Source organism: Mus pahari, chromosome 19 (assembly GCF_900095145.1).
Source record: "Mus pahari chromosome 19, PAHARI_EIJ_v1.1, whole genome shotgun sequence".
NCBI classification, from domain to species: Eukaryota; Metazoa; Chordata; class Mammalia; order Rodentia; family Muridae; genus Mus; species Mus pahari.
This window is the reverse complement of record NC_034608.1, coordinates 22,354,882-22,374,311: the sequence shown is the minus strand read 5'-3', so window position 1 is coordinate 22,374,311 and position 19,430 is coordinate 22,354,882. Positions and strand designations below refer to the sequence as shown.

The window sequence follows — 19,430 nt, the reverse complement described above, 5'->3', positions numbered from 1 at the left end:
ACACACACACACAGACATGCACACCCACTAATAACAGAAAAGAATATATACTTTAAAATCATAAATCATTGGGGTGGATATGATTAAGAAACATTGTACACATGTATGAAATTGTTAAATAATATATTAAAAATCCTGAAAGAATTTAAAATTATAATTTTCATAATTTTTTTTCAGAGAACCCTTTGTCCTGATTATAGCCTCCCTTCTCTTAAAGAACAAGGGAGGAGGTGGGGACACACAAAGGCATGTAACCAGACCCCTGTCATTTCTTGGGTCTCATCCAACCATCAGCATTTACAAATATGTCCTGTAGGCTAGAGGCCAGCAGGTGCAAGGAAACAGTTTGTTGTCAATTCGCAGAGAAACTCAAAGTAGAGTTTGTCAGGACAGAACTGGTGACAGATGTCACGATGAAGCAATAACCAACACTTGACCTACTTGACTTGGGCTGGGGAATGGCTCAGTCAGTAGAATGCTTACATTGACCAGGAAGCCCCAGGAATCAGCCCGACTCTGCCCCACCAGTACTTTGAAGGCAAGTGTTTAACAGCATGCCCAGGTTTTTCACATGGTTTCTGTGTGGGTCTCTAACTCCTCATGTTCACACTACAGGCATTCTATTGACTTAGCCATCTCTCACCACTTTTCCTTTCAACTTCACGTTTTTCAAACAAACAAACAACGTATAACAAACAAACATGAGCCCACTATTTGCCACTGAGTTGCCATTGTATGCATCAGGTGTGGGGCCATCTACTGGAACATGAAGAGCTTCTCACTGGCCTTGTCTCTGAAGGCTCTTCCTCTCCTAGCAGCCACCAATCACCAATGGCTCCCACGTGCTGTCAGTTTATGTCCTCAATGGTCCTGTCCTGCTTGGAAATACCCTAGGATTTTGCTTTATAGCCCAGGGTGGCCTTGAACTCCTGGTCCTCCTGCCTTCATCCCCAGCCCTACATCAGGTGGTGCAATAACAGGTGTGACCCGTGACAGCTTGCGTTAATGGTGTAATTTTTTTTTTTTTACCATCAATTTATTTTGATGCTAAACATGTACCTTCTTATTCTGTTGCAGTAGATGTCCCGTCAAATATTGCCAAAATTATCATCGGGCCCCTCATCTTTGTCTTCCTCTTCAGTGTTGTGATCGGAAGTATTTATCTATTCCTGAGAAAGAGGTAAGCAAGGGGGCATGCTGGCAAATGGCTAACAGCTGACTCTCTTGGGGGAAAAAATACAATACTGTAAATATTGAGTTAGACAGAGTGAAGTTTCTTATAAGTTTTATTCATACAGGATATGCTACATTGCAATTAAGGTAATAAGTTTACTGTGTAATATTATACTTTTTATTACACATTCTCTTTGAGTCATTAATTCTCCCTACATGCTTCCACTGATTTACTTTTACCCAGCTCTTAGTATCTGCAGCCAACTTAGAGTTGCAACTGATGCGCGAGTATAATTCAAACATGTATTACTTTCCTGATGCTGTGATAGAATACCTAGAATACCTTGACAAAAAGCAACTTTGGTGGGGAAAAGTTGATTTCAGATTACAGTGCCGTCTACTGTCAAAGGGAAGACCTGGCTACGGGAGAGTGAGCGCAGTCCTTCACGATTTGTTCAAGTTGTGTCTACCAGAAGTCTACCAAAATTCTTTGTCTACCAGAAGTAGAGAAGGAGTACAAAGTGGGCCTTGGGTGCAAAAATCCTCAAAACTGGTCCTCACTGGCATATTTCTTCATCCTGGCTCCACCCCAAAGAGGACCTATAACCTTCCAAAACGGCACCACCAGAGGTGGCCAAGTGTTCAGACAGATGTGGTGGGCCTTTCAGGTTCCAACCATAGTGAAGCACAAACGTGGTTGTGTTTTGTTGTTTTACTGATTTAGCTAGCTTACACAATACTGGGTTTCATTATGATGTTTTCATACATACATATCACTATATTTTCTTATAGATACCCTTCCTTGCTCCTCCTCCAACATCCTTTCTAGTCGTTTTCTCCCTTTCTGTTTTCGTATCCTATATATATATGGGACACACACACATGTATAATATATACACCATTATAAAAGCACACCATTCGGTCTTTACCCACATTATGCTCTTGTCCTATCATCTCCCCTCCTTTGAACCTCTCCCCTTTCCCTCCTAGTCCTCAGTCTACTGTCACACCCTTTATAGCTATCTTTGTCTTTCTATGTCTAGATTATTTGGCTTAACATGGTAGCTTCCAGTTCTGTCTTTGCTCTGTTTGCATTTCGGCCATATAGCCAGGGTTGACCTTGAACTTGCATTTCGGCCATATAGCCAGGGTTGACCTTGAACTTGCATTTCGGCCATATAGCCAGGGTTGACCTTGAACTTGTGCTCACCCTGTCTCAGCTCCCCAAATACTAAGATTACAGGAGTGTGCCACCCCACCCACAGGTATGCATTAGCATACCTGGCTTGATTGCTATTGTTTTTCTTCCTTTCATTAAAGAGTAAGACAAAAATTAAGTAAGACATACATATTTGAAAACTGCAAGCAATGCCTCTGGCTAATCAGGTAAAATTTAATTAGGGGCAGAACAATTTTTTTTTTTGTGTCATTTACTATACCATCATTGCAAAACTGACATTCTTTTACATTCAATCTGTTTCATTGTTCTAGGGTCCTTTCTATAGCCAGGATAAAACACTTTTACCCAAAGAACTTGGGGAAGAAAGGATTTACTTTACAAGAAAGGATTACACTTACAAGTCTCAATGAGGGCAGGGAATTAAGTAGGAACTTGAAGCAGAAACCGTGGAGGAGGGCTTGCTTACTGTTTTCTGGTTTGTGCTCAGCTTGCTTTCTTATACAGCCCAAGACCACCTGCCAAAGGATGATGCCAGCTACAGTGGGCTGGGCCCTTCTGTATTACTGTTTAACAAAACCACACTCTCATAGATATGCCCACCGACTAATCTGCTTGAGGCAATTTTCCAGTTGAGGTTTCTCCTCTTAGATGACTCTAGGTTGTGTGGGGTTAACAATGAAGGCTAGACAGGACACTAATTGACTTTTTTTTTTTTTTTTGTCCCTCACTTTCTCTAATTTGGACAAAATGTAGAGCAATCCATTCCTGATTTATAGTATTTGCCTGTGTCCAGAATGCCATGGGATGTTCAAGATGTCGTGTCTCTCTTTTCCTCCTTTAGGCAGCCGGATGGGCCAATGGGACCACTGTACGCATCTTCAAACCCTGAGTACCTCAGTGCCAGTGATGGTGAGCACCACTTCCTTCTTTGTGGGAATCCAGAATCCAGCCCTTGGTTTTCTTTGCCATCACTGTTAAGTCAGGTCTGAGGACAGGCTAGCTTCACAGTGAGGATGGAGAAGCCCCCTCGAGTGATGAGCTTGCCCATCCGCCCTTGCTGCAGAGACGCTGCTACTATGGGGTGTTAGGTCTCTTGTCTAGACCTGTTTGGGAAGGTTGATATTGCCGACTTGGGACCTTCAGGCTGGAATGTGAGACTAAAATCCTTTTGCCATAGCCATAGAAGTGTGTGAACGGTCAGGACCAGAAACCCCCTACCAAACGTGTCATTCTTACTAAGAAGGAAGGACTTAGAAGCCATGACAGGATTCTGAGAGCAGAGAATTAGAGACAATAATGTTGGGGAAATGATTCAGTAGGTGAAGTGTTCTCTGCCCACACTTGAGGACTGGGTTTGACTTTACATAGTGCCTATGTAAAAAGCTGGGTGGTGTGATGTGTACCTGTCATTCCAGCACTGAGGAAGCAGAGATGTGGGCCTCAATGGCAAGTCAGCCTGGCTTAATCTGTGGGCTCCAGGTTCAGTGAGGGTTCATAAAAGGATCAAGGAAGACACCTGATGTCAACCTCTGGCCTTCATGTGCATGAGCACTTATATGTACCTGCCCAAAAAATGCACACACAGACACAAATGTCCACACCCATATACACACAGACAAATGAAGGGAAGATAGAATCGGGCAGCTAGGGGCTGGGTGAGTGCTAAGGAGGCATTTGCTGCTGCTGGTAGTTGATTATTAACTGATGCTTATGGTAGGAACTTAGCATTGATATCCATGTCACTCCTAACTGCATGAAAGGGCAGTGAGTGGCCTCTAGGGAGAAGGCATACCTGATTTTCAAGAACTTTGTTATATGACATTCTCTTCCTTAAAGTTCCTCATGTAGTATGATCGCAGTTTGACTTTCAAGGCACACATGTATTTGACCTGTAGGCTGTTGCCTTGGATAGATAACCTCATTTACTTGTATGTTGATTGACAGCCTGAGTGGTGCCAAGGAGTAGCCACAGCTACTGGTTAAGTCTCTCCTTATATGTGGTTTCTCTCCTGATGCCCTTCTTAGCATGCTCTGTGGGTTCCTAACAGTAAAGGTGGACTAAAAAGCATCTTCTCGCTGAGTTCTATGGACCAAAGTGAATCAGAAGGCCATGAAGAGGTCCAGAGGATAGGGGTAGAGAATCTACCACTTTCTAGGAAGAACTGCTAGGCATTGCAGACATTTTTTTTTCCTAGTTTATTTTAACCTACACCCTTTTCTCCACCATTCTATTGATACTCGGTCAAACAACTCCAATGGGAAGTATCTAAGTTATTTTGGTAATTGCAGTGACAAAAACTTGACAAAGCAACTTAAGGGAAGAAGGCGTCATTGTGGCTCACAGTTGGACTGTAGGTCACATTGCATTCATAGGAAGCAGAGAGTACTGAATGCTGTTGCTCAGGACACTTTTTGCTCTTTATTTAGTCCAGAATTCCAGCCTATGGGATGCTGCTGCCTGAATTTAGGGTGGGTCTTTCTATTTCAATTAACTTAATCTCAAAACTTCCTTCATAAATGTTCCCTAAGGCTTGTTTCCTAGGTGATTGTAGATTCTATGACATTCACAGTATTAACCATTTCAGGAATAGGTATAATGAAGTAGCAGGGATCTAGAATCAGACATCTTTCAGGGATACAGCATCATTTAGCGCTTCCCACATAGTATCCTGACCCAGTTGTAGCTCATCCCCTAGCCTCTGCCATCTTTTTGATGGCAGATGCTCATCCTGTTATGGGTTGTATACCCAGTGCCCAACAGAGTCTTGAGTTACAAAATGAGTAAGTTATGTATGTAGATCAAGAAAAATGTGGTGGGAGGTGTCTGGGAGCCCTTAAGAGGTTGGCTGGCAATACTGTGTAGATAAGTGAAAAGTAGTGTTTCCTTCTTCTGTGTACGTGCCGGACGAGTGGGAGGTCCCTCGAGAGAAGATCACCCTCCTTCGAGAGCTGGGGCAGGGATCCTTTGGTATGGTGTATGAAGGCAATGCCAAGGATATCATCAAGGGTGAGGCAGAGACCCGCGTTGCGGTGAAGACTGTCAATGAGTCAGCCAGTCTTCGAGAACGGATTGAGTTCCTCAATGAGGCATCGGTCATGAAGGGGTTTACCTGCCATCATGTGGTGAGTCTATCTGCAATGGGCTAAAGACTTCCTTTCATGCTTCTCATCTGTTCCGCCTCCACTGCCTAGAGCCACCCAGGATACTGGGTGTAGACTGGTGCCCACTCCCCATTCTATTAAGCCTTCCATCCTGAGGAGGAGGGGAGGGGATAACCCCCTTCTCAATTTCATCTTTCCCAGCTTACCCAGAGTCAAACTCTATAACTGTTCGGTGGCTTCCTAGAATCTTCCTTTGTACTTCAGACATTCTCATTGATTTCCTTCTTCTTCCCCATTGCCCTGTAACCCTTAACTGCATGGAAGTCCACCTCTTCATACCTGCCTTTATTCTTCTCCCTGAAGCCCCCCCCCCCCAAAAAAAAAGAAGCCTGTCCTGCCTTTCTGTTCCCAGTGTGGGCTCTTTACTTTTTGTTGAGCCTTATGTTCTTTTATCCTTATCAAGCATATTTAGGGCCACCTTTTGTGTTATGTCTACTGCAGACAGGTGAAAAAAATTATTCACCTCTGATATGATATTTAGACAAAAGAAAGGACTCCATTAGAACTCTATTGGTGAGCCAATGAGTTATTTCAATTCCTTGCAGGAGTATGGGTTCACTTACAGGAGTATGAACAATGAACATAGGTAGCTGTGTCACCAAAAACCCTACCCTCGTCTGAGTGATAGCTCATGAAATCTGGAATCTTAGTGCTCTCTACACAACTTATAGGCAGCTTGAGAGATCGTACAGTTTATTCTATCTAAAGTTTTTACTACTAATATAGTCTAGGAAAGGGTTGTTGTTGTTGGTCTTGTGAATCTTATTAATTTTAGAAACTTTCTTAGATTTATGAATTATTTACTCCTTACTAAAGTAAGTTCTCTTTACTTCCCCAGTCTAATGGAGCTTCCTTCAAGAATGGAAAGCTTTAATTCAGAAGGAATTGCTAGGTATCAGCTCCTAACTGCCTTGCTCTTGCTGACACCGAAGCAGATTCTTGACCTCCCTCTTAGACATTCTACTGAAGGGAAGACAGTTCCCAAACAAGTAGTGACATGTTAGGAGAAAAATGCTGGAAGAAATTGAAAAAGAGAGAGGGAGAGGATTGAAGTCTATTTGAGCAAAGTCTTAAAGGACTGAACCATGTGTCCATGGGAGGGAGGGACCAGGCTAAGGAGAGCAGGAACTGCAAAGGTCTGGAGGTGGGAACATGGTTTATATACGGAGGAACAGTAGGCAAGTGAGATTTGCTTGGGATGTTCTATATATGAGTGGGTCTGTTTGCTCCCTCATTCTAGGGCTGGCTATGCTCCATCCAAACACAAGGTGCCTATGTGCTACAGGCACCAGAGAGTGTGTTGTGTGTTGAAATAAAACCTGGACCCTCTTCCAATCACCTCCATGCTTGTTCTGCAGGTCCGCCTTCTTGGAGTGGTATCCAAAGGACAGCCAACGCTGGTAGTGATGGAATTGATGGCTCATGGAGACCTGAAAAGTCACCTCCGTTCTCTGAGGCCAGATGCTGAGGTAAGCTGCGGCTAGGTAAGACCCATAAGAGGGCACCTTAAGTATACCAACCTCACTAAATGCAAACCCATGTTTTAACTTCAGAAATACCCTGGCTACACCCCTGATCCACACACCCTGTAAGAGATGATTTAGATGGATTCAGAGTGCTAATTGCAACCCCTGTTTTGACTTTAGAATAACCCAGGCCGCCCTCCCCCTACCTTGCAAGAAATGATTCAGATGACAGCAGAAATTGCTGATGGCATGGCATACTTGAACGCCAAGAAGTTTGTGCACCGGGACCTGGCAGCTCGAAACTGCATGGTTGCCCATGATTTTACTGTCAAAATTGGAGGTGTGTCTTAGAATCCTTGAGAGAGAGAGAGAGAGAGAGGGGGGGGGGAGGGAGAAAGAGAGAGGAGATTGTGTGTGTGTGTGTTTGTATTGTGTGAGTGCGCGTGTCATAGGGTGTGGTGGGTGGCATAGCAGATTCTTGGGTCCTAAATTCAGGTTCTTATGCTGCCTGTAAAATACTTTTACCAACTCTGGGCATTTTCCCAGCCCAGAAAGCTAACATTTCTGTTCTAGTTTCCTTTTTGTTTCTATCAAAAATAAGTAAGTAAATAAATAAATATAACAACTTGGGGGGAGGAATTTGTTTCAACTTGTAGTCTATCTCTGAGGGAAGGCAGGCAAAGAACTTGAAGTGGAAACCATGGAAGAATGCTGCTTACTGATTTGCTCTGGCTCATGCTTAGCTAGCTTTTATATATAGCCCAGGAGTCTCTTCCAGGGGAATGGTGATGCCTACAGTGAGCTTAGCCCTTCTATATCAACTATCAAGACAACCCCCGTAGGCATGCCCATAGGTCAAGCTGATGAAGGCAATTCTTCAGTGGAGACTTTTCTGTCTGGTGACTCTAGCCTGTGCTCAGATGACAGTTAAAACTTACTATAAATCTTAGTATAGGTTCTGACAAGACAAAAGGCTACGTCAGAGAATGCAGAAGAAAGAGACAGCAGAAGCAGACGCTAAGTGCCTAGAATGCTGCTCAGAATGTGTGGATAGGATGGGTATAGAGGAACCCAAGGACAGCGAGCTGTGAGGTTAAGCTGAAAGCCAAGAAGCAGGGATGTAAGAGCTTTGTAAGCCATAGGATTTGCCTCTCCTCTACAAAACCAGTGAGAATCAGGAACAGGCAAGATCCCATAAAGATCTGAAAACATATACACCCCTTTTACATTAGTTATGGGAAGCAGGTAGGGAGATGAACCTATGTATGATTCTAGGAAATATATTTCTACATAACAATGGGAGTTATATAGGAATATACCCAAAGACATCAACCTATATGAAGGAAGATGGGACATGATTCTGTGTTTACGATCCTAAAGACCTTCTACATGAGCAACAAGAAAATCCCCACAAAACCCATGTGTGGTGGTGCTTGTATCTGGACACTTGGGGAGGTAGAGGCAGGCAGATCAAATACTCAGCTGTGTAGCAAGTCTAAAGTCACCCTGGAATCCTCGAGAGCTCGTCTCAAGAAAGAAAGAAACAAAAGCAATGAGAACTGGAAGGAACATTCTTCTATTCACATCACCTCCCTTGTGCAGTAGGATGTTGTCAGGTTGGGGAGCCTAGGCTGCGCAAGGGCAATGAGGAGTGAGATGGATCAGAGAGAGATGTAGAGGCAGAACGGCTTGCTTGCCCACTGTTTGGAAGTGTCAGCAGGAAGCAAGGTCAAAAGGAGCAGCAGATTATCTAGATAAAGGAAAGGGGTCTGTTTGGGACACTGGGGAAGGAGTAGGTGAAAGGATGCCAGCCCCTATTCTCCATCCACATCCTCCATACACCCTAAGAATCCCCTCTCTGAGTTTGCTTCAGGGGGTAGAACACTCAAGATGGCAGGAGGATGACCTGGAAACCTGTGCTCTGTTTGTTGTCAGACTTCGGAATGACAAGAGACATCTACGAGACAGATTACTATCGGAAAGGGGGCAAGGGACTGCTGCCTGTGAGGTGGATGTCACCCGAGTCCCTGAAGGATGGAGTCTTTACTGCGTCTTCTGATATGTGGTGAGTTATGCATGCGTGGGTGGATATTGGTGCTGGGCTCAAACTCCTGCAGGTGTCCCACTAATGTGCTCATCAGGAGGTGACAGAGGAAAGCCTGTCTTTCACATATAGAAATGAAGGTTTGTCTGTCTGGGTTCTCTTAGATGGCTACCTTTATGTATTGATTGAGGATAGTCTTAGAAGAACTTATTCATGAATTATGATATAAATCATTGTGTGCATGTGCATGCATGTGTGTGTTTGTGTGTGTGTGTGTGTGTGTGTGTGTGTGGTGAGCACGTATGTGTGCTCGTGTGTGAGATGAAGGGGTAACCGTGCTATGGCACAGATGTGGAAGACAAAGGACAACTTGTGGGAGTCAATTCTCCCCACCCACCTCCGTATGAATCCTGGGGATCTAACTCAGGCCATCAGGCTGGGCATCAAGTGCTGCCCACTGAGATATCTTGCTGGCTTGCACACCCAGCTCTTTACTCGGGTTTTGGGCATTGCACTCAGGTCCTCACGCTTTGGTGGAATGGACTTTGCCAACTGAGATACCACCTCGGTCCATCACTTGTTCTATCCATAGGTTAACAAAGCTCTAGTAAGCCAAAAGGGGTATGAACGAATGTATCTGAGCTAGAGACTATCGCCTGTTTTGTTGGCTTCTTTGTTTACTCCTTTCAATTGTCATTGGCAGGTCCTTTGGGGTGGTCCTTTGGGAAATCACTAGCCTGGCTGAGCAACCTTATCAAGGCCTGTCTAATGAACAGGTGTTGAAGTTTGTCATGGATGGAGGCTATCTGGATCCCCCTGATAATTGTCCAGAGAGACTGTAAGTATAGAAAAGATCTGGAGCATGTGACGGTTTGCACATTACATATGTTTTGTGTCTGTATATTTTAGGTACATATGCATGGATTTGGTTTGCAGGCCTTATGCCAACATATGTTTATATAGCATGCCTTTACATCCAGGCTTGCTATATATATTCCCACATTGCATCTTGGATGCCCACTTCCATTTTCACATGTGCCTACATATATGTTTATGCTTACATACATGTATGCTGGTGCATGTGTCATGCAGTCGACATACATCCATTTGCATAACAATTTCATTTTATTTTTATCTTATGTATATGAGTGTTTGCCTACACGCATGTTCATAACATACATACATACACACACACACACACACACACACACACATACATACTTGGTGCCCAAGGACACCAGGAGAGGGTGTTAAGTCCTCTGGACCTGGAATTACAGGTGGCTGTGAACCAATACATGGGTCCCAGGAACTAAACCTTAGTCCACTTCAAGAGAAGCAAATGCTCTTAACCACTGAACCATCTCTTTAGCTCCTTAAATCTTTTTTTTTTTTTTTTTTTTTATGCACTTATGTGTACCTGTGTGTAGTATATACATGTGAGGAGGGCCTCATCCTCAGAAGTACTTACTGTCTATCTCCATTGAGACCCAGCCCTTCATTGGTGTCTTGCTCACTGGTGATCCAGCTAGGCTGCCTGGCCAGCCATTGAGTCCCTTGGATCCTCCTGCCTGTATCGTCCCAGCCCTGGAATTGTAAATGTGTACTTTTAAAAAAAAAAATTACTTACTTATTTTTATTTTATTTGCATTGGTGTTTTTCCTGCATGTATGTCTGTGTGAGGGTGTTGGATTCACATGAACTGGACTTACAGACAGTTGTGAGCTGCTGGGCAGGTGTTAGGAATTGAACCTGGGTCCTCTGGAAGAGCAGCTAGCCACTGAGCCATCTCTCCAGCCCCAAATGTGTACTTTTTTTTTTTTTTTAATGTAGGCTCTGAGGATCTAACTCAGGTTCTCGGGCTTGGGGGATGAACACTTGTAGAGTTTTCATTTGTCACAGTCAGTTGTCTTTGAGGGCTTGTCTAGACAACACTGGCCTGAGGGCGTGTCTGTGGGGATTGTCTTGATTGTGTTAATTGATGTCACCTGTAGGGAGCACCATTTCCTGTGCAGAGGGCCCTGAACTCCATCTATAAAGTAGAGGAGGCATGCTGAGTAAGCATGCCCATGTTCATTCTCTATCTGCTCTTGACTGCATGTGCTGTGACTAGCGGCTTTGAGTTCCTACTGCCCTGACTTCCCCACCCTGACAGACAGCCTGGTATTGTGAGCTGAGCTGAGCCCTTCCGCCCCTGTGTCTTTTATTGGGGTGTGTTGTCATCATAGCAACTGCAACAGAAATTAAGCCCTGGGACAGAGATTCACAACCTTTCCTTAAAGGTTCTGTTGTAAATAGCGACAGCACAGTGGCCGTCTGGGGTCGAAGCTTGAAGATATCCATAGGCATTACACAGATGCATCGATGAGACCATATGTATTAGCTATCGCTGCTAGGGAATGCCTGAGAAATTCTACTTAAAGGAGGAGAGGCTCAACTGTGGCTCATAATTTCAGAGGTCTCAGTCCATGCTCACTGGGCTTCACTGCTCCTGGCATTTTCTTTAGAATGAGCTGGAAGCTCGCTCCCTGTGTTTAGCCCCTATAGTCGTACCTGCCAAGGTTCAAGGATACCTCCTGGAGGGTCTCTAAACCTAGAATGACTGTTGGGTACAGGTAAAGCTTCTGCAAGAGAAACACAGCAAATGCCAAGGCCTCAGAGACGGGGGATGCATATTGCGATAAATGATAGACAGTGCCTGCCCAGTTTCTGTCCTTTTAAAACCTCCGTTGCCATAGTGAGACCTGACCAAAAGTAATTTAAGGGAGGAGGGATTGAGTTGGGTCGCTGATGGGCGAGTCAGAGTAGAAACTCAAGCACCGAGTCACCTCACGTCCTCTGTCAAGAGCTGAGAGAGGCCAGTGTATGGGGCTTGGCTTGCCTGTTCTCAGCCTGCTCTCGACACTCTCATGTAGTTTAGGAGCCCCCTTGCCCGGGGTGTGGTGTTATCCACAAAGAACTGGGTCTTCCCATATCAATTAATAATCAAGACAAACCCCCAGAGGTGTGTTCACAGCCCAACCTAATCTGAACTTTTCCTCCGTTGGGGCTCTTTCCCAGTTGACAGCTTCTTGGGCTCCATTGTGTTATTTCCCCCTTCCCCATCTCTTTCCTCTTCCCTTCCCATTCCTTCCTTTCCCTATTCTCTTCTTTTTCTTTCTATTTCCGCTTCTTCTTTTCCTCTCCTCTGCCCTTCCTCTTCCTCCACTCAGCATTGCTCCTTGTTTGTACTTTTTATTTAGAGACGCTGGGTCTCACTAAGGCGCCCAGACTGGCCTGAAAGTCACTCTAACCGACAGACCCTGAATTTGCAGTCCTCCTACCTCAGCCTCCAGAGTAGCTGGGATAACAGGCATGTAGTATCATGTGTGGCTGGCTTGCTTTTCAAAGCCGTCTTTCAGTCCCCCTATAATTGTTGATCCAGCCTTGAATACCATCTGTGCATACAGCCACAACAGCCAAGGCAAGGCTGTATTCACTACTTGAATGTCGTCTGTAGTGGGGCAGTACAGGAGGGAGCAGCCTGACTGTACCTTGAAACTTATCTACCCTGATTCCTGTCCCCACAGCACTGACCTGATGCGCATGTGCTGGCAGTTCAACCCCAAGATGAGGCCAACCTTCCTGGAAATCGTCAACCTGCTCAAGGATGACCTCCACCCCAGTTTTCCAGAAGTTTCCTTCTTCTACAGCGAGGAGAACAAGGCTCCGGAGAGTGAGGAGCTGGAGCTGGAGTTTGAGGACATGGAGAATGTCCCCTTGGATCGTTCTTCTCACTGTCAGAGAGAAGAGGCGGGGGGCCGGGAGGGAGGGTCCTCTCTGAGCATCAAACGGACCTATGATGAACACATCCCCTATACCCACATGAACGGGGGCAAGAAGAACGGGCGTGTCCTCACCCTGCCAAGGTCAAACCCTTCCTAACAGCACCTTCTCGGGGAAAGATTCTTTTCTTTCTTTCTTTTTTTAAAAGTCTTCTGTAGTTTGACTGCCTCCAGGAAACTCAGGATTATCAGGACTCTACCCAGATGTGAAACTGAGCTCAGAGATAGTTCATACACATTTCTGTTTGTCTTTTGACCTGAAAACACACAAGCGTGCTCGCCAACCCTGCAAGCCTGTGGAGGGCAACTGTGAGCCTAGAGGGGTTGGGCTTGCCATACTCCCTTCCCTGCCTCCACCATATCAAACCAAGATTTCGTTGGTGGTGTTCTTTTCCCCATATATTGGAAGAATCTACCTGCTTTTACAGACCCCCCCCCCCCNCTAGTGTCTGAGTTACAGTTAGTTGTCAAAGACAGACTATGGAGCACAAGTCAGAAAGCAAAGAAGAAACAGACAGAAAACAAAACAAAAGAAAACAAAAACCAAACCTGACCTACAGAACCTGGCTCTAGAATTATATGCTCTGCAGGGCTGGGCTTTGGGAAGGTTTCATTAATCTAAGAGAAGGATTTTATTTTATATTTTTCCTCATTCACAAAATCAGTTCCTCAAATTGACCAATAGCTGCTGCTTTCATATTTTATTTTGGGAAAGGGTGTGTATTCCTAAGTGTGTGCTCATCTGCACACCTGTGTGCATTTGTGTGTGTGTGTTGTGTCCAGGTTAGAGATCACAGGGTGGGGTGGGGTGGGGTGGGGTGGGGTGGGGGCTGCTGTGTGTATGTAAAATAGTCTCTGGACTGATGCTTGGTGAATTGGCTCCTGAAGCTCCTGCTGCTTGGAGTGGGTGACCTCGTAATGTCTTCTTCCTTCTCATGAACCTAGAGTCTGTGCCCTCCAGAGATTCTTCTCAGTCACGTCAGAAGTCTTGCTCAGGTGTCTGCTTCCCCTTCCCTTTGGTGATGTTTTCCAAAAACAGAGGGAGGATTATTTGGTCTGGATTCTTTGAAGATCTTTGGAAGACCAAACAAAGCAAAGGGGACACACACACACACACACACACACACACACACAAGAAGGAAGTAGGGTAACAATTTTGAGAATATATTTGTAACATATTTAAAGCTTATGGAATCTCTGGCATGAGCCTATTAAGTTATTATTTCTTTGGGAGCAGTGGTGGGCACATCTGCCTGTGTGGGGAGACAGGACAATACATGAGTGGCCTCTGGGTTTTGGTCTTTGAAACACATATTTTTCTGGGAATTATACCACATTAGCTGCTAGCCCTTTAGGACTCGGGGAGTTCTTGTGGAGTTTGTGGGTAACTGGATACTCGACTGGTTCAGATAGTAACATTGACTGGATGCTTCTTGCTCAGATACACTGGTGGTTACCTGGAGCTGAGATGGCCTTCCAGAACACCTGTGTGCATCTGGATTTTCTCTGCTTGTGTACCTCACTTCTTCAAGGCCTACACTTTGCTCAATCGTTGTATAAACATACTAAACTCAGATCCGAAGACCAATGGCACAGATGGACTTTGAGAACACTAAGCAATATATGCGGAGGTGCACCCTTCCGATCCCTGTTGGTCTCCCCCACCTTCGGGGCGTCTGGCTTTTCTCCACACTAAACTCCCACAGCTGCTCCTGGTGCCCAGGGACCTCAGCTTGGGCCAGATGGAGTGCTTGAGTCTATTTCTCAGGTGCTTATGTTTTAGTCTCTAGAGGCTAGAGTCTGAAGGAGAAAACATCAGAGACTTTCTTCTCACCACCGAGAACTCGTGAAAGGACGTGAACTCACAACTTCTCTTTGCATAAAACCACAGCTGCTCAAGTAAAAGAAACAACTATGGTGAACTCCAAATCCTCCCAGAGGTTCTTTCCTGCGTGCATTTCCCCACAGATATTTGATACCTTTCTTCTCCCCTAGGAGATAGGAGATAAAGAGACACCGACCCCCCTTGGTTGAGAACACAAGGAAACATAAATCCTGGTTGCCAATTGCTGTGGAATTTATATTAGAAAAATTTCAGCATGTAAAAATGTTGCCAGGGAACTCAATGGTTGGTACAAGAAGCAAGAGCGACAGTTACTTTTACCCAAAACACTTTGTAAATAGAGGGTCTGCGCATTAATGGAAGACACCGTAGGTCTGGATTTTTTTGTTTATTTTTTCCTTTTCACAGTAAATTTGTAGTGATGCTATAATAGCAGAAAATTTCACACCTTTCTAATTCAAAAGGTTTTCTTATAGTACCGGGGAAAGTATTTATTTTAATATATAAAATCACTCTTGAAAATCACTTTTGTAAAAAAAAAAATGGTATGCATGTAAATTTTTTTTATCAAGGAAAAATAAAAACAGGTGAGTGTGGGTCATTTTTTTCCTTCTTCTCAGTACAGTCTACCTCAGTGTCTTATTAGGATGTGGTTCAGTAACAGATGTTCAGGCTTCAGGATTCTGGCTGAATCATTCTCTGAGTTGGGGAGCTGTGTACCAGTTGATTTTTTTAAATGCCAGGGACTAGAAAGAACTTTGAAGGAGAGAGTTGAGATTAAAAAGTTAGAGCCTTCCTGTGAGCCCAGAGTCTTCTTGTTGGTGATATTCTTCTGAGTATATTCTCCTTACAAAAAACCCATCTGTATATTGCACACTTCTCACACACAAGCCACACTTCAGGTCATCATGATTTAGCTTTTTGGAGGCCCCTGATCTGAGGTCTTTGGGTGAAAGGTGGGTGTTCCTTTTACTGATGAAGCTGTGAGCCAGCACCTTCAGAAGTCACATGAAATCTCCCAGACAGGAATGCAAAGGGGGATCTGGATCTATTGAGCATTATTTCTTACCCTGTTTAGAACCATGGGGCTCTTTGCGGGCACCTCTTGCGCAAATAGTGGATGCAAGGGTATTTGGAGAAATCCTGCTACGAAGCCTATCAGTTTCCTGAACATATCTTAGACAATAAGATAGGAACCCTATGCTGGGGTTGGGTTGACTTCAAGCTGACACTGTTTGGCCTTGTGCAAACTTGAGAACTCTGGAAATCAAGGCGGGGCCAGCATGGCTCCTAGTTTCAAGCTTTGACATACTACAGAACACTTTAGAACACTGTCCTTGAAATTTTACTCTTTTCTATCTTTTCTGGAGAAGTACACCAACTCAGGTGACCCTACCAAAAAGGACCCCACTAATTCCATTTTGATATCTGCTGTTGCTGGGAAGGAAACAAGTAGCTCCTGAGTCATGAGACTCATTTTGGTGTCAGAAGATGTTAGCTTTGTGAGAAGACAATATTGAGATCTAGAAAATCTTGGCTACCCTGGGAGTTTGTAGTGATGGGAGAGAGAGAGAGAGAGAGAGAGAGAGAGAGAGAGAGAGAGAAAGAATAGAAACAAAAGCAAATTGCCTTCATACTTCTTGTTGAGTGTTGGGAGAGGTCTCATTATTTTAAAACTACTTTCATGATCATGGTAAAAGCCATGCAGTTATTTCTTCCAGGATAGCAGCAGACATGTCTAGTTCAATGATACCAAGCACCCATCAGGAAATGTTCATGTACTTGGAGCCTTTCTAGATGTTTCCCTGTCATTTGATGCTAGCTTGAAGGGAAGAGCCTTGATGGCTTTCTGGATTTAGGCTGAGTACATTTAGGGAGAGTGTGGAGATTGGCAGGAAGAGCTGAACTGTATTCTGTGGGTGGCAGCTGGGAGTGGTGCCACCAACACAAGTAAGAGCTACCCTTACTATCTGATCAGGGCAGACAGTCTACCATGCAGAGTGATTATGGGGTTAAGGACTGTAATTTTATTTGAAACCCACCATAACACTGGCCGGTGGGCAGTATCACTGTGAGAGTCTGGTTCATACTGGCGATCTTGGAAAATGAATGATGGTTGTTCTAATAATGGTTCTTCTACTTTATGATAGATGGATGTATTCCAGATTCTAGCTAATGAATTCTTGACAACATAGGCTCTTCAAAAATTATGGTTTTGTCAGACATGGGGAAAGAATAGTGCTGATTTTGTGTAAATGGTGCACATAGCATATAGTCATTTTTAGAAAACCTTCCAGTATGTCCCTCAGAATATGAACTTATACAAAAGATGAAGTTGGTCAATAGGAATAACAGATTATCACTTGTTATTTAAACGACACAAATAACATAATGGCCTTTTAAGAGGTCATGACTGAAGGCATATGCATCCTCAGATAGTACTCAAGAAATGGAGATCAATGAGTATCTGAGCTATTTTGATACCAATCAGGATACAAAATCAATCTCTGGTCAAATTTTTATCTGTATGTGGGCCATTTAAAAAACAAACAAAATGAAACAAAAACTTGTTAAAAATCAGATCATGGTCCTGGAACCCTTGTTATTATTTGAGAAGAAAGGAAGGGCCCTCAGATGTGTGTGTGTGTGTGTGTGTGTGTGTGTGTGTGTTCACATGTGCAGGAATGGCTTGTTTGGTCCTTATCCTTTGTATCGAAGTTGCTGCTTCTTTCCCCTTTATGTGCCTGGGTGGCTATATCCCATGTGTCAACAGTGTGGGATCAAATGTGCCATAGCACTGCAGAAAATGCAGAAACACAAAGCCCACCCAAAGCACAGTGACATTTTCCTACAAGAGCCAAGTAGCATCGTGTCCAGAATATGCCTTTTTTTTGTGTGTGGGGAGGAGAGGGACTGCAATTGTTCTGCATGTATAATACAGGCTAATTACTTGTTTATATTAAAATTTGGAATAAATTATCTCGAGACTATTTTTTTTTGTGTAGTATACAGGTTGGTCTGGGTGGGGCTGTGGCTTTGAGATTTGCTATATTAAGGGAGAGTCTATATATATTTGTGTGTGTGTTCATGTATGCAGATATGCATGTGTGACTTCATGTGTGCGAGTGCGCATGTGTATATGTATGTATGTAAGGGTAGAATCCAGATGACAACTTCAGGTATTGTCTCTCAGGAGCTGTTCACCAATATTTTTGAACAGGGTCTCTCATAGATGTCCAGCCAGTGAACTCCAGTTATCTGCCTCTCTCTTCCTCTGCCTCTCTAAGAGGTTATAAGTACATGCCACCATATCTGACTTAAAAAAAAAGAAAAACGTTGTTTTTGGGGTTTAAAGATTTAAAAAGTGCTAACAAGTGCTTATGGCCACATTATCATTCAAAATGCATTTAGTTATACCTCAGAAGTCTCAAAACTCCTTAAAAGTCCAAAGTCTCTTCTGAGATTCATGCAACCTCTTAACTGTAATCCCTTTAAAATCAAAATAAAAAAGGGAGCTCCCGTACTTACAACATACGAGGGCATAGGATGTCCATTACCATTCCAAAAGGGAGGAAGGGGAGCGGAGTGGGGGAAGATTGGATCAAAGCAAGTTCAAAATCCAGCAGGACAAACTTCAAATGCTACATCTCCATGTCTGGTGTCAAATCCCCAACTTCTTTCAGCTTTGTTGACAGTAACCTATGTCTCTCTCTTGGGCCATTCCACTTCCAACCTGCAGCTTTCTGTGGCGGGCTCTCACATCTCTGGCATCTCTGACATCTTGGGATCTCTAGTACAATCCAGATTTCACTCTCACAGCTTTGTGAAATGACCTGTCCGGGCCTCAGTGGCTCTTCTTAGTTATGGAGAGAGGCTCTAGAATCCATTTCTTGTATCCTTGACTAAAGCCAGAACCACATGGCTCAATCTGCCAACTTCTGCTGCTTGGTGGGGCTGAAGCATTGGCTCCCTCCTAAGATGATGGTTGCAGCACCTTTCTGTGGTTGATGTTTTCCTCCTCTGCCGAAGCTTTTCTTGAATTCCTCTTCACGACTTGGAAGCATAGCTGGGTAGGGCGTTGCCCTGAGGTCAGCACTCCCTTACTCCATTTATCATCAGACTTTTCTTTAAACCTTTTATCTCCTTAGCACTGGACTTGGCTCCGACATTACGTTTCCTGGTGTTCCTTCTCTCCTCAAACTGTATATTTTGCATTTTTCCTAACTCAGCTTGTTCCTTTTCATTATGGATCTGCATAAAACAGGCCACTAATGATCATTCAACACAGTCCTGAAAAGGTAACAAGGTGGTCTTTTTTAAAAAAAAAAATTAACAATTTTTATTAGATATTTTCTTCATTTACATTTCAAATGCTATCCTGAAAGTCCCTGAAACCCTCCCCCTCTGCCCTGCTCCCCAACCACCTACTCCTGCTTCCTGGCCCTGGCATTCCCCTATAGTGGGGCATATAATCTTTACAAGCCCAAGGGACCCTCCTCCCAATGATGGCCAACTAGGCCATCCTCTGCTACATATGCAGCTAGAGACACAAGTTCTGGGGAGGCAGGGGAGGTACTGGTTAGTTCATATTGCTGTTCCTCCTATAGGGTTACAAATCCCTTCAGCTTCTTGGGTACTTTCTCTGGCTCCTCCATTGGGGGCCCCGTGTTCCATCCAATAGATGACTGTGAGCATCCACTTCTATATTTGCCAGGTACTGGCCTAGCCTCACAAGAGACAG

At 44.1% G+C, this 19,430-nt stretch overlaps 1 protein-coding gene across 3 annotated transcripts in view; it reads left to right on the top strand.

Annotated features, from left to right (window-relative positions):
* The window catches only part of Insr (insulin receptor), a 128,871-nt gene extending 111,192 nt beyond the window's left edge, over positions 1-17,679 (top strand). For 2 of the 3 annotated variants that reach the window (XM_021218779.2, XM_021218778.2), the window contains 8 exons: positions 1,078-1,180; positions 3,195-3,262; positions 5,232-5,476; positions 6,874-6,984; positions 7,162-7,321; positions 8,917-9,046; positions 9,729-9,863; positions 12,592-17,679. In XM_021218779.2, the coding sequence (XP_021074438.1) occupies positions 1,078-1,180; positions 3,195-3,262; positions 5,232-5,476; positions 6,874-6,984; positions 7,162-7,321; positions 8,917-9,046; positions 9,729-9,863; positions 12,592-12,946 (1,307 nt within the window). In that variant the 3' untranslated portion in view covers positions 12,947-17,679. The remainder of the gene's footprint in view (positions 1-1,077; positions 1,181-3,194; positions 3,263-5,231; positions 5,477-6,873; positions 6,985-7,161; positions 7,322-8,916; positions 9,047-9,728; positions 9,864-12,591) is intronic. The other variant, XM_029532315.1, reaches the window with a different exon arrangement.
* The last annotated feature ends 1,751 nt before the right edge of the window (positions 17,680-19,430 follow it).